The 13,505-nt window shown below is 41.5% G+C and overlaps 1 protein-coding gene across 3 annotated transcripts in view; it reads right to left on the minus strand.

Moving 5' to 3' along the window:
* Positions 1-411: 411 nt before the first annotated feature.
* The window catches only part of Optn (optineurin), a 40,787-nt gene continuing 27,693 nt past the window's right edge, over positions 412-13,505 (minus strand). For all 3 annotated transcript variants that reach the window (XM_087896385.1, XM_087896383.1, XM_087896384.1), the window contains 6 exons: positions 12,184-12,333; positions 11,966-12,059; positions 9,613-9,771; positions 8,131-8,261; positions 5,559-5,641; positions 412-2,439 (listed from right to left, as the gene is read on the minus strand). In XM_087896385.1, the coding sequence (XP_087752511.1) occupies positions 2,312-2,439; positions 5,559-5,641; positions 8,131-8,261; positions 9,613-9,771; positions 11,966-12,059; positions 12,184-12,333 (745 nt within the window). In that variant the 3' untranslated portion in view covers positions 412-2,311. The remainder of the gene's footprint in view (positions 2,440-5,558; positions 5,642-8,130; positions 8,262-9,612; positions 9,772-11,965; positions 12,060-12,183; positions 12,334-13,505) is intronic.

The raw sequence follows: 13,505 nt of genomic DNA on the forward strand, positions 1-13,505 counted from the left end.
CTGCTCCCTGGCCTCCCATGGCGTGAGCTGCCCATTTCCACCAGACCTTCCCTTGCAGGAAATGCCAAAACCTCTGGAACACTGAGCCAAAAGAAAACTTCCTTCCTTTTCAGTTTTCTGTGGGATATTTTGTCACAGCCACGAAAGTAAAGATACCATGCATAAGCCAGGCATGGTGCTTTAATTCCAGCACCCAGGAAGGAGGCAAGTGACTCTCTGTGAGTTTAAAGCCAGTCTGGTCTACATAGTGAGTTCAAAGACAGTCAGGGCTACATGGTGAGAGCCGGTCTCAAAACAAAACAAAACAAAACAAGAAAAGAAAGAAAATAACATGTACAAAGCTCCTAACTGGTAACATGGAACAAGGTCTTAGAACACATAGTAGATTAAATAAATCAGATAACACATAGACAGCTTTTACAAGTTGTTTACTAAACCGGTGATTCCCTGAAAACCACACAGCCTTAATATACAAATTATTGCAGTCACTATTCTGTACAGTAGATCACTACGGCTTATTCCTCCTGAGATTTCATACCCTTAGATCAGCATCTTCTCTCCCTTCCCACACCTTCCCTCATGTGCCGCTAACCATCATTCAGCTCTCAACATCTATGAGTTCATTTTTCAGAGTTCACATATAAGTGAGATCATGTGGCTTATTTCACTTGACATGATGTCTTCCAGGTTTATCTCTGTTAAAGTGATAAGATTCCCTTCTTTTGAAAGGCTGACTGCTACTTCAGTATATATGTGTATTGCATTTTCTTTGTCTAGGTGAATGGACACCCAGGTTGCTCTGTATTCTAGCTACTGCAGAAAATGCACTATGAAGATGGTATATAGACAGCTCTCTAATTGTCTTCATTTGAACTTGTCTTCATTTGTAATCCTCTTCATGATCAAACAAATGTAATAGCCATAGTCTTATTAAGACCACTGAGTTCTCATTTCACAGTTTGGATTTATCAGATAACTATACTTGAACAAAATGAAAGGATTTTCCCAGTAACTTCACTGAGAAAAATTTCCTCCTCTATCTGGGATACTATAGAAATCTACTTTATCCAGTATAAAATAGGAAAGAAATTTGTACCAGAAAATATAAGAAGAGAAAAAAATGTCATAGTCATTTTAGAAATGTCATTAACAAACATTGTCCCTTAGGGTGCAAGTAGGGGAATCAAACCTACCTACTGCTGAACCAGTATAGTGTTGTATTGTCTTGGAGAACAGGTAACTGTTCAGGCATGGAGATAACTGCAACTTTTGTATTTAACCAGCGGTCTTATGGTGAACAGAAGCAAAGCAGATTTTCTCATTTTCTCTTAAATGTTTTAGGAGTTGATACTGCTCACTTTTGTGACTCATTTAGCTCTTGCTAGCCTTTTAAACAGAAAATATGTTTATTCTGTGTAGTTGTGGCTGGCCATGAGCTGGTGATCTCCGGTCTCAGTTTTCCATGTGCTGGAATTGCAGGTGTGCTCTGTCCCACCATGCCTGACTCTGTTCACCAGCTTAGCAGGGATCTCATCTGAACATGTACCGGCCTCTACGAGAAGGACCTGCTCCTGCTTACTACGAAGAAAGCATCTCAGTGTTGAGGTTATATTAAGTTAAATGAGCTTAATACAGAATATACATACTACAATGTTACTGGCCATTTATGAGCCATGGGACAGACTTGTAGTGAAATTTTATTTTGTAATAACTGATGTTTGTAAGCTTCTACTTCATCCGGGAAGGAAATAGCTGTTCTGTTTAAAATTATACCATGTGCTGTACTAGCCCATATCCCTCCAGCACAAAAAAGACCGGCAGTATCATCACACTGACCAGCTGTAGGAAAGCACTCCACTCCTGAGCCATATTCCCAGCCCTCGTCTGGGCTGACAGCAATGGAAAGCTCACAGTGCTCAGGCAGAGAGCCAAATAATTACACAAAAGACAACAAAACGCCTGCAGGTGAAGACTTGCCTAGAAAAACTACAGGCACGTTTCCTGACCATTTCATCTTCCTGCCTCATAAAGGTTCTTAACATATGTCATTCGAAACACACGGCTTACTGCTCTCAGTCAGTCTTAGGAGTAAACATAAAACACCAATCTCCTCCTGGAAGGGTGGTAACTAGAATCTACTAGATTCCTGTCAGTCCAGAAGATGCTCTCCTTAGGATGGGTACATTTTCTTTCTCCCAAAATAAGGATAATGTGGCAAAAAGATTTGTGTGACAACAAATAAGACAGAAGTCCAAGTCTTGGAGGAGAAAATCTGGCATTTACCAACAGTTTTGGGGAGTTGAAACAACACTCAAATGATGCAATCCATGACATGGATCTGTAGCGTGTCGATGTCCGGCAGAACTTCTCCACATTTGGGGCAAGAGTGAATCGGAAGACTCCGTGGCTGCTCCTGTCTCCAGCTCATGTCCTCGGCTCCTGAGAATAAACGAGAAGCGACATGTGCCATCAGTTCCATCTAAGACCACTGTGGGCTGAATTTAGTAACAGTTAATGTGAGCATCTGTCAAACTTAGCAATCAGTATCTGTTGGATACAAATATATACTTTTGGCCATCAGAGGAAAATATGACTACAAATACAGAGAATTCTAAAAATAGTAACTTATTTAAACTGCATCTCAAGTTCAAGGTCTGTAAAAACATAGTTCAGAGGTTAAGAGCACTGACTGCTCTTCCAGAGGTGGGGATGAAGCACCTCTCCAGAGGCTTGTACTGGTCCTCGGATGGCAGCACTCCGGCAGCTGGGAAAGCTGTGGGACCTTTAGAAGGTGTAGCTTATCTGAAGGAAGTAGGTCACTGCTGGTGTTGGGGCTCTCGGGTACCCTGCCCCTGCTCTCTTGTCTCTACTTCCTGTCTACCACCATGTGAACAGCCTCCTCTCCACCACCGTGTGAACAGCCTCCTCTTCACATGTTCCCACTGTCATGATGTTCTTCACAAAACATATTCAAAATGTATCCCAACTCTAAGTAGATCATGGATCAAGAAATTTGCCGTTAATGTTGAAAAGTGTTTCTGCTTCCAGGGCATCTCTCTGACCCAACTACTGTGGACCACGTTTTTGGCTCTTTAGAGTCAAGACTAGTAATTGGTTCAGCCTGGAAAGCATCATTTTTGGAGTAGGACAAAGAAAATGACCTTTAATATACGTCTGCTTCAAAGAACATTACCTGAATTTATGATATAAAAGCCTATTAGATGGCTTATGGTAAGCAAATTTAAACTGCCTGTTACTACAGCGTTAGGGGGTCTGACTCCCTCTTCTAGTCTCTGCAAGCACCTGAACACACACAGCACACATACAAACACACAAGAATAAAAAATAATGGAATGAATATTTTACATATCTGTGTATACAGTAATTAAAAATAAAAATTTAGAACATTTTTATTGATTTATTTTGACTATTTTATTATTTATTTTATTGATTTATTTTTATCATTTATTTTATTGCTTTATTTGAAATACTGAGGGTCAAACTAGGGCCTCAGGCATGTTAAGCAAGCTCATTATCACTGTGGGTTGTGGGGGGGGTATAGATGTTTGTATGCACATGTGTGTGTGGGTATGCTAACCTGTGCGCACATGTGTGGAGGCCACAGGCTGACTTCTAGTGTCCTTCTTTGCCATACTCCAATCCAACTTTTTGAGGTTAGCCTTTCTCCCTGGTGCTGAAAGTGCCCGAGGCTAATATTTATGTCAGGCTGTGCACTATTGATCTCCTCTGTGCCTGCTCCATGGATGCATATGTTTATTGTTTGGATTTATTTTATGATTTAGGATTTTTATTTTTAATTACTGTATACATAGATATGTAAAATATTCATTCCATTATTTTTTATTCATGTGTGTTTGTATGTGTGCTGTGTGTGTTCAGGTGCTTGCAGAGACTAGAAGAGGGAGTCAGACCCCCTAACGCTGTAGTAACAGGCAGTTTTGATGGCCTGAAGTGGGTGTTGGGAACTGAACTTGGGTCCTCTGAAAGACCAACAAGTATTCTTAGCTGCTGGGCCATCTCCTCTAGCTCCTTTATCAATTCGTATTAATTATTCAGAACAGTGGGCTTCATTGTGATCCTTTCATATATGTTTATTAATCTTAGTTTTATTTATTTTTATTTTTTTATTTTTTTTTGAGAAAGAATAGCCCAGGCTGGCTTGAAGTTCTCAATCTTCCTGTCTCTGCCTCCCAAGCACTAGGATTACAGGCACAAATCATAACACTTGGCTACTAAACTTATTTTTAACTTATTTTCCTATACACAGGCTTTGTTGGGGGCATGGGGAAGGAGGGAGGGACAGACAGAGAGGAAATACAAAATGACGTCCAGAGAGATTGCCCCAGATTCACTATCCGGGTTGCTGTGTATGCTAATGTTGTTTTGCTGCTGGTGAAGACACTGCTGCGCTACATAAGTGACCAGTTGCGTGTGATGGCGAGTTTTCACTGTCATCCTGCCATAATCAAGGGTCACCTGGGAAGAGTGAGGGACTGTGGGCATGCCTGTGGGGACTGTCTTGAGTCTGTTGATTAGCTGGGAAACCCACTGTGTGGAGCACCATTCCTGGGGTTTGGGTCCTGAGTTAGGTAAGCATGGAGAGAGATAGCAGGGTTCTAGGCATGCATGCATGAACTCTTCTCTGCTCCTAACTGTGGTTGCGGTGTGACTGTTTCATATTCCTGTGACCTCACTTCCCGGCAATGGTGGATGATTCCATCGCCAGTGTGGAAAGGCGAGTTGAAACAAACCCTCCCCTAAGTAGCTTCTTGTCGGGGATGTTACTACAGCAACAGCAACAAAAGCTGGACAGAATGTGAAAGGTACCTGGGATGGCCTAGTACTTAATCATTCTTATGTCTGTGACATTTAAGATGACATCTTATTGGTAGAGCATTGTCATTACCTTTTTTTTCCTAGTTATGCTATGTCTTTGAATTTATTTTTTTTCCTATGTAGAATCAAGGATAACACTTCTCTTTTGATAATTTACTATAAACTACAGAACATTGTTACCTGCATAGTAAATCCAGCACCATGCATTTTGACCTTGCCTTGCCTAGCATTTCATGAGCATCTGGGTTCAAGTTCTAAGTAAATGCACATAGAGGCTTGGAATGAGTTGAAGAGGGTGACTCAGATCAGTGAACACTGCACTGGAGTGACATTGGCTGGTGAAGAGGCTGGTGAAACGAGAGGGTATTGGAGACTGGAATTCTGGAGAAAGAAGAGGTGCAGTATTTTGATTAGTTTGACTTGGGATCCATTCTATACAATGTAATGGGGTTTTCTTTTTCTTTTTTTTAAATATTTATTTATTTATTTATTTATTATGTATACAATATTCTTTCTGTGTGTATGCCTGCAGGCCAGAAGAGGGCACCAGACCCTATTACAGATTTGTGAGTCACCATGTGGTTACTGGGAACTGAACTCAGGACCTTTGGAAGAGCAGACAATACTCTTAACCACTGAGCCATCGCTCCAGCCCCCGTAATGGGGTTTTCCTTTGAAAACCTAGCTCATGGGTGACTCACCTCTTTGAAGCAGGTAAGCTTGCTGGTCAGAGTCACTGGTTCTCGCCCCATGCCGGCTCTGCATTTCCATCAAGGATTGCCTACTGGGATCAAAAGCAACACTATTCGTGATGCACTATAACCTTGCAACAGGACACCATTAACAGCCAATAGAATTGTGAGGGTGGGAAAGGAGTCAAAAAACAAAGCTGAAGTTCATAAGAACCAGAGTTGACTTGAGGCTGGACTTTAGTGGCAGAGTGCTTGCCTAGCATACACAAGGCCCTGGGTTTATCCACCAGTGCTACGGAACAAAACTGCACCACCCTGAACTCAGGACTAAACTGATATTCTCTCTCTCTCTCTCTCTTTCCCTCTCTTCAGGACTAAGCTGATATTCTCTCTCTCTCTCTCTCTCATTTATTTCTTTATTTATGAGACAGGTTTTATCTGTATAATCCTGGCTGTCCTGGAACTCAGAGATCTGCCTGACTCTAGGTTGGTGCCATCGCGACCTGGCTCTAACTTGATTCTTTTTTTTAAAATATTTTTTTTTATGACCATTGGTATTTTGCCTGCATGTATGTCCTTGTGAGGGTTTTAGGTCCCCTGAAACTGAGGCTACAGACAGGTGTGAGCTGCCATGTGGGTGCTGAGAATTGAACCTGGGTTCTCTGGAAGAGCAGTCAGTTCTCTTAATCACTGATCCATCTCTCCAGCCCCTCTAACTTGATTCTTAACTGCTACTAATACCAGGACAGAATATGATAAAGACACTAGGCAGGCCTTTATAAAATCAGGAAATAGCCTAACTCTTTATTGATAGCGAAGTGGATGAGAGAAAAGTGGCATACTTCTGGATCAAAATATTACATGACAATTAAATATAAGAAATTATTTCACTTGCTAAGAGAAAAAAAACCAACAACCCCCCCCAAAAAAAAAACCTCACAGGGCAGTGGTGGTGTACAACTTTAATCCCAGCAGTGGGGGTGGGAGGCAGAGGCAGGCAGATCTCTGTGAGTTCGAGACCAGCCTCATTTAGAGAACAAGTTCCAGGGCAGCCAGGGATACACAGGGAAATCCTGTCTTGAAAAACCAAAATAAACAAAACCCAAATTTTCTAAAAAAAAAAAAAAAAGAAGAAGAAAAAAGAATTAAATCTTCATCAAAAGTTCACAATCACATGATATAAATAAAATTGCAGAACAATAGGTACAATGATCATTTTGTAACTTAAACACAGACAGAATCAATATTATCTTCCTTAAAGAACACCATATTGGGAGCTAGAAAGATGGCTGAGCAGTTAGGAGCACTTACACTCTATCAGAGGACCTGGGTTTGGTTCCTAGCACCCACACCGTGGCTCACAACTATCTATAATGCCAACTCAGGGGATTGGATATCCTCTTCTGACTTCTGCTAGCATCAGGCACCCACCCATGTGGGGCACATACAAATATGTAGGCAAAACACTTATATGCATAAATAAATCTTAAAACTTTGGCTAAAATCACCATGCAGGGATTTGTGTGCATATTTATATGTAAAAGTATAATACGGATGGTGTGGCTACTCACCAAATTCCTGGTTTTAGAGAGTAAGTGGGGTGTGGGGGGGTGTACACTGAAGGGTGGGAAACAAGAGAGACTTCAGGTCTGGCTACACCTCCCTTTGTTCCTGGGGCTGGTGAGATGCTGAGCTGGCAGAGGCACTGCTGACAGCCTGAGTTCAATCCTTGGGACCCACGTGGTGGAAGAAGAGAACTGCCTCTTGCAAGTTGCCCTCTGACCTCTACATACAAACTGTGGCAAGCATCCATAGCCCACGCAAAAATGAATGTCATAAAAGTTGTTTAAAGAATTTTAAAAAATACTTGAAGCAAATGAAATAAACAGTTCATTTAGAATGGTACACATACCACTTGTGTTATTTCATTTTCTCTGTAAACATATTTTAAAACCTCTCCCAGTAAGCCAAACATTTGGTGTATACCTGATCTTCAGTAGCACTCTAGAAAGTGAGGCAGGAGGACAAGTCTGAGGTCAGCACATAGTGCCTAGCAAGTTCTAGACCAGTCTGGGTTACAGGGTATAATCTGCCTCAAAACAAACAAACAAACAAAGGAAAAAATAAGTTTTTGCTGAGTGGTGGTGGCGCATGCCTTTAATCTCAGCACTTGGAAGGCAGAGGTAGGTGGATCTCTGTGAGTTTGAGGCCAGCCTGGTCTACAGAGCAAGTTTCAGGACAGGCTCTAAAGCTACACAGAGAAACCCTGTCTCAAAAAACCAAAAAGAAAAAGGTTTTAAAGTCAGAATTTGGTAAGTATTTTCTTTTAAAATTTTAAAGATAATTTAAGGCTGGGTAAGACACTGGGATGCAGAATGTTATTTTCACAGCTGATTTCAAAGCAAGGGCGTTGGCCAGGCTCCTACAGGCTTCTGTAAGCTTTGCTCTGAGCTGAACTGTGTGAAATACGAACAGATGAGGTGTAGGGAGAGCTTCCCTGATGTGAATGAGGACATGGTTTCTACAGTGAACCTCTATGAGCACCGACCTGTCTGCCACGTCTCCTCTTGCTTTATCTTACCTGCCTCCATCCTCAAAGTCATTGTTCTCTTTCAGCAAAATGGCCAGCTGCAGGGCCAGCTGCTCCTTTTCTTCATGAATCTTCTCTCTTGCTGCTCTCTCAGCATGAAAATCGGAGCAGTACACCTCCATCTGTTAGAGGAAAGGTAAGTAAGTTACCATGGAGATGAGCACGGACTCAGCGATGACCCTGTCTGAGGAATGACACAGAGCCTTCTGCTGCCACCTGCTGTACTAAACCAGGGCTTTCCAATGCCATTAAACAGTAGATGTAAGTCGTGTGCATGTGGGTGCTTTAAACCCTGAGAGCCACCAAACTGAACTGAAACAAAAGACTTAAGGAATGCATGCATCATTAATTCAGTAAAATAGTATTCAGGAAAAACAGATAGTAAATGGTTTACCAGAATGTTAGTCTTAAGCTAAATTTAAAATACATACATACATAAATACATAGTATTTGTTGAAATCCAGGTCTTATGTTGGCTGCTCATTTCACCTCATCAAAAGTCCTCAGAATAGCACTTGGGAGACGGAGGCAGGAGAATCATGTGTCTATTCAGGTCTATGCTATAAATCCTGTCAGCCTGTGTAACTCAGGATGCTACAGAAGGGGTGGTTAGTGGATTCTGAAACCATCTCATAAGGGTACTGTGGCTCATGCCTTGCTCTCTTCTGGATCATGTGCTTTGGGGCAGGTCAGCTGTCATGCAATGTGCAGGTCTCTGGGGAGGTCCACACAAGGAGGGCTCCTGACAGCCATGTGACTGTCATCTTGGAAATGGCCTGCCAAGCCCATTTTTAGTGCAGCCTCATGAGAGACTCTGAGACAAAGCGCCTCCCTCCCTTGCTGGGCTGCTCCTGGATTTTCACCTATAGACTCTGTATGTGAGACAACAAATGCTTGTTTCTTTTCGAGCTGCTATACTCTGAGGATAATTTGCTATATAGCAAAGTACATAACTAATACATTATGGCAATGATTTCATTGTTCTCAAATTATAACATGGAACAACCCATTTCATAGTGAATGAAAGTGATCTGAACATTGTTTTAATAGCAGTTTTAAATCTTCTTTTGCATTCTTTGGTCTTTCTGTATTTTGAGACAATATCTCATTAGATAGCCCTGGAGGGTTTGAAACTCCATATGCAGACCAGGTTCACTTCAAACTTGTAGTCATGGGTTTGTGTTACATGACCTACCTTCTGGGTGCTAAAACTGCAGAATGCACCATTGCACCTGGTGCCAAGGTTTCTTTTCTTTTTTTAAAAAAAATGCTATTTTTGTCTGTGTGCTCATGTGTTCACGTGCATGCATGTACACGTGTGTGCAGTACCTATAGAAATCAGAAGAAGGTGTTGTGGTCTCTGCACTGGAGTTACAAGGGGTTTGAGCTGCCTGACATGGGTTCTGGGAGCCAAAACTGGGTCTTCTGGTCAGGGCTGGCCTCCCTCAGTTCATGTTCTGGACCATGTTTCACCTGAGCCCGGAGGACAGCCATGGTTTCCAGGGCCTCCTCCTGCTTAGCAATGGTCTGCTTCATCTCGTCCATCTGAAGCTGCTTGGATGCCAAAGCCCGCTCTGCCAGCTCCAGCTTTTCATGAAGTTCTTGCAGCAGCATCCTGTCCACCTTTTCTGCCTAAAAAAAAAAATACAGCTTCATTCTAGAAATGGTTCTGAGACGATACAGCCTACTTTAGGAAAAGAGAAAGGTTTATACTTAAAAACCATCAGCTCTAGTGTGACCTAGCAGTGATAATTCATTCAGGAAGTTGTAGCCACTTGTGACTTGTAAGTAATCACTTTCTCATTTAAAACAATTTCTTAAAGGGTAACCCTGAATGTAGAACTGTTCACAGTATATCAATTCAGATCTTTAGCACACATCAAACATCAGATAACTGTCAGATACACAATAATAACAAGCTACTCTGATGAGCTCCTCAGGCATGGATACTGTTATTTATCTTGTTACTTTAACTTTGTAAACATGTTTATATTTAAAAGGGATTAGGTCCTTGCTGGGCATTATGACTCATACCTTTAATTCCAGCACTCAGGAGGCAGGGATAGGCAGAACTCTGAATTCAAGGCCAGCATTGTCTACATAGTGACTTCCAGGCTAGTCAAGGCTATATAGAGACTCATTCTCTAGATAAACAAATGCTTTTTAGGGCTGGAGAGATGGCTCAGAGGTTAAGAACATTGCCTGCTCTTCCAAAGGTCCTGAGTTCAATTCCCAGCAACCACATGGTGGCTCACAACCATCTGTAATGGGGTCTGGTGCCCTCTTCTGGCCTGCAGGCAGACACACAGACAGAATATTGTATACATTTATTTATATATTATAAATATATAAATAATATATTTATATATAATATATATAAATATATACAATATTTATAATTTAAATATTTATATTTATAATTTAATTTTCATTTAATTTATTTATTTTAATTTATATTTATAATTTAAATATAAATATAATTTATAATATAAAATAATATATATATAATATATAATATTGTATAAATAAATAAATATTTTTTAAAAATGCTTTTTAAAAGCTATTAGGCTATAATAGTCTTTTCTTTGTTGTTTTGTTTTGTTTTTGTTTTTGTTTCGAGAGAGGGTTTTTCTGCGTTAACAGCCCTGGCTGTCCTGAAACTTGCCTTGTAGATCAGGTTGGCCTTAAACTTACAGAGATCTACCTGCCACTGCCTCCCAAGTACTGGGATTAAAGGTGTGCCCCACCATGCCTAGCGCTCTCTCTCTCTCTCTCTCTCTCTCTCTCTCTTAATGAAATAGAAAGGGCTGGGCAATTATCCAGTCCATAGAGTGCCTGCTGTGTGTCTGAGGTCCTGAGTCCAGAGCCTAGGCACCCACGTAAAAGCCAGATGTGATGGTGACTCTTGTCTGTAACCTTAGTGCTGGGATCCAGAGACAGGAGGGTCCCTGGTTTGCTGGTCAGCCAGCCTGGCCAATTGGTGAGCTTCTGGTTCACTAAGAAAGACACTCAAAACTAAGGTGAACTGTCTCAAAAAATAGCAAACATCAACACAGTATGAATATGGATGCACACACACACAAAATGAAAAGAAAGAAAGCCATATATATGTGTATATATATATGCCTCAGGAGACTGAGGCAGTAGGATTGCAAGTTCAAGATCTGCTCAGGTAACTCTGTGACTCTGTAAGAGTTGAAGGGTGGGGGATGAGAAGTAGCCCATAGTAGAACATAGCTTGTAGGAGGCTGTAGGTTTAATCCCCACTATAGGAATGAAAGAGGGGGGGAGGGATAAATGAAGGGAAGGAGGGAGTGGTAACAAGCATTTTTTTTTTTATAAGGGTATAAATTGAAAGGCTTAATTCACAGACTTCATGGCCTGGAAATTGTATATCATTCTGGGCATTGTTATTAATTTAAATTAAATGCTGCAAATCAGGGTTTCAAGTTCACTGTCAGCAGACAAGATGCCCTTGCATAATTTCATTCAGCAGACAGCCATAGCCACCTGTCTCCCTGCACACTGTTCACATAGGAGCCCAGGCTCTCAGCTCTCTTCCAAGCATACCCTGAGAAACAGGAAAAGCCATACCCTGCCTGGTAAGCATCAGCACTGTCTCCACACACAAGGCACGTTCTGTGTAGGCACAGCATGAAAAGCTACAATGATTTTGACATAACTGATCAACAGCAAAGCGATTTCTGAAAACAGACTGAGTTCAAGGGTCATGTATTTTTTTTTTTTAAATGTTCAATGGTTTCCATCCACCATTATGGAAACCTATTTTTCCATATGGAAGTCTATTTTTTTTCTCTATAAATACCTGTTTTTTGGTTAGCTCCTCAATTGTTTTCAGTGCACTATTATGTTCTTGAAGAAGCTTGTTGTGTGTTGACTGCAGAGTGGCTAACTTGGATCTATTAAAACATGATATTAAAAATGGAATCGTGAGAGAAATGTCACAGAAATGCGTGCTCTTGCTTCCCCCAGCCTTGAAAGCTCGAGCAGAGGAATCTCTGCTTCCCCCAGCCCAGCACTGACTTTTCATCCTCCGTCTTGGCTTGCTCCATCTTGATTTCAGCGCGCATGCTCTCCACCTGCAGCTCTAACTTCTTGTTGTTATACACGAGCTCTTGCTTCTCGGTCAGCTCTGATGGGGTGGCCGAGTTTTTCCTCTCCAGAGCCTGGCACCTGAAAAGATGAATATTTCATGAGGAGAAACCAAGCTTTGTCATTCCCGAGGCTTCTGCGCAAATCCCCAAAGAACTTAAAATACATAGTGTGTTAGGGCTACAGGATTTATGGAGGCAAATAAAATACTTTGTTCTTTGCTTCCTATTTGCTTTTTGTTCCGTTTCCTTCTTCCTTGCTTCTTAATGAGACATGGTGATATTTTAACCCCGATCAAGTGGTAGCTGGTTCAGGAGCATCTCATACTGAAATCCCTGGGTGTCTTTCAGAGTTTAAGAAGTTTGTTGTCACAAAGACTTGGGTTTCTGACAAGGATTCAGTAAGAGGGAAGGAAAACTCCTGAGTTTCTCTTAGAGATCAGAAAGAGAACTGGAACAGAATAACAGTAAACATTAAATAAATGATAGCTATGTGCAGGGTGTTAATGCCAAGCACATTAAATATTTCACAATACATCAAATATCACAATATATGTATATCATACAAAGTTTGACAAAACTGAGGTTCAGGGAGGTTAGATTGCTTGACCAGTGTGACATCAGCTTGGTTTAACTTGGTTTGCTAGCTTTGGCTAACTCCTTTTTAATATTTTTATTTACTTGTCTGTTTTGTGTGTATGTGTCAGGATGTGCAAGTGGAAATCAAAGGACAATTTGGTGGAATCAGTTCTGTCCTTCCATCTTGTGGGTCCTGGGGATGGAACTAAGGAACTCAGGTTGTCAGGTCTGGTGGCAAGTGTCTGCCCACTGAGTCATCTCACTAGCCCCCTGTCCCCCACCCCTTTTTACACTATTTAGTTCAGGCTGGCCTCAAACTACCAACCTTCTGGCCTCGGCCTGTCCAGTGCGGAGACTGAAGTATTGTGCCACTACTCTTGGCTTGAGAGGCTCTCCTACTCCTAGGCCTACCTCAGTATTGGGTGTTAGACAGGGCCTTGGCCATACTAGGCAAGCACTCCAATCCACCAGCTAAATGCTTAGCCATCAGATAGTTCCTTAAATCAAGAAAAACAAGCAAGGACGAAATCATCACTATCTATGCCAGTTTTAATGATGGAAACGATTGATTGGGATGGGCCTTTTCTAAATGACCCCACCAGATTCTATGCTCATTCCACACATCTTTTGCTTGCTTATCAACCCACAGCTCTGTACAAGGGTCACACAGGCTGG

Source organism: Myodes glareolus, chromosome 14, assembly GCF_982192425.1.
Source record: "Myodes glareolus chromosome 14, mMyoGla1.1, whole genome shotgun sequence".
NCBI classification, from domain to species: domain Eukaryota; kingdom Metazoa; phylum Chordata; class Mammalia; order Rodentia; family Cricetidae; genus Myodes; species Myodes glareolus.